Consider the following 1,725-nt stretch of genomic DNA (forward strand, 5'->3'; position numbering starts at 1 on the left):
CACCCTCCATGAGTTTTGTACTCTTGTAGCTACGAGCTCCCCATTCTCATTCTTGATTGTAGTAATACCGGACTTCTTTGGGACAACTTGTACGGGGCTTATCCACTCACTATTCGAAATGGGATAGATAATGTCTGCCTCCAATAATCGGGTCACCTCCTTCTTTACAACCTCTAGAATGGTAGGATTCAAATGCCTTTGAGGTTGTCGAATGGGTTTAGCTCCTTCTTCTAGAAAGATTCGGTGTTCACACACTTGAGGGCTTATGCCCACTAAGTCCGCCAAACTCCACCATATAGCCTTTTTGTTTCTCCTCAAGATATGAAGCAACTTCTCCTCTTGTTGGAAAGTGAGCTCTCTTGCAACAATTACGGAGCTTGTGATCTTCAATAAGATAGGCATATTTTAGGTGGGGAGGAAGTGGTTTCAACTCTACACTTTGTTCATGACTCAGCATTTGCTCATCGGGTAAGACCGGAGTGGGTAAGGTGTTCTCTTCACATTCATAGGGGCTCCCCACACTTGGACTTTGAATCATACACTTCACATCAAGACTAGCATTATGTACTTCGGCCACCACATTGTCAATCAAATCACAGTAGAAAATTGAATGATCCTCCGGAAGGTGTCTCATGGCTTCATCAAGACTAAAGCTCACAACTCTTTCGTCAATCTCAAAAGAATAAATACCCGAAAAAGCATCTAATTTGAACCGAGAGGTCCTCAAGAATGGCCTCCCAAGCAGGATAGACGATGTTCTTTCGGATTTACTAGGCGGCATCTCAAGAATGTGGAAATCAATGGGAAAAACCAATCCCTTTATACTCACTAGCACGTCCTCCGCAATACCAACTACAGATATTATGCTCTTGTCTGCCAATACAAATCGAGCTGCCGACCATTTCAACGGTGGTAGCTTCAACAAATGATACACAGATAGTAGCATAATACTAACACAGGCACTAAGGTCACACATGCAATCTACGAATTGGACTCCATCTATGGTGCAAGTGACTAAGCAAGGGCCCAGATCACCACATTTTTCCGGTATTACTCCCATCAAAGCCGAAATAGAGCTCCCCAATGGAATAGTTTCTAACTCATGAATTCTTTCCTTGTTCATACACAAATTCTTTAGAAACTTTGCATATTTAAGGACTTGGTGGATAGCATCAAAAAGAGGGATAGTTACCTCAACCTTTTTGAACATCTCCACCATTTTAGGGTCAAGCTCTACACGCTTCTTGGTCTTCCTTGTCAATGTAGGAAATGGAATAGGAGTAACTTCTTCCAAGACATCTCCGTCCTTAGAAACTCCATCTCTTTGTTGGTTGACTTCTTCTTCAACTACCTCATGTACCTTACCCTCTTCTTCAATTTCTTCTACCTCAATCCCCATCCCCATCTTGAGTGACTTTCCTTGGGCTAGGTGCTTCGGAATTCCTCTCTTGCAATTTAGTTTCGGACCTCAAGGTAATGGCATTGATGCCACCCTTAGGGTTGGGTAAAGATTGAGAGGGTAGTGCACTAGAACTTGGATCTTGAGTGGTAGAGGTAGAGGGTAGATCCATTCGGGCTTGAAGAGCTTGGATGGTAGAGGTAAGACCATTGATGCTAGAGTTGAGTGAAGCTTTAAACTCTTTTTGTCCTTGAAGAATAGAACAGAGTATCTCATCTTGGTTGGAGGAAGAGGAAGGATAGGTGATTTGATGGGTTTATGGTTGG

General features: G+C 42.9%; 1 protein-coding gene across 1 annotated transcript; it reads right to left on the reverse strand.

The window, feature by feature from the left end:
* Positions 1–247: 247 nt before the first annotated feature.
* Positions 248–1,405, reverse strand: LOC112742982 (uncharacterized). Its single transcript, XM_025792219.1, has one exon. The coding sequence runs from the start codon at positions 1,403–1,405 to the stop codon at positions 248–250; it is 1,158 nt and encodes a 385-aa protein (XP_025648004.1).
* Between the last annotated feature and the right edge of the window lie 320 nt (positions 1,406–1,725).

This window comes from Arachis hypogaea, chromosome 14 (assembly GCF_003086295.3).
Source record: "Arachis hypogaea cultivar Tifrunner chromosome 14, arahy.Tifrunner.gnm2.J5K5, whole genome shotgun sequence".
Lineage (NCBI taxonomy): Eukaryota > Viridiplantae > Streptophyta > Magnoliopsida > Fabales > Fabaceae > Arachis > Arachis hypogaea.

What these genes read in the sequence shown, in the direction of transcription:
- LOC112742982 (XM_025792219.1), bottom strand. Translation starts at nt 1,405, where the DNA reads ATGGGGATGGGGATTGAGGTAGAAGAAATTGAAGAAGAGGGTAAGGTA.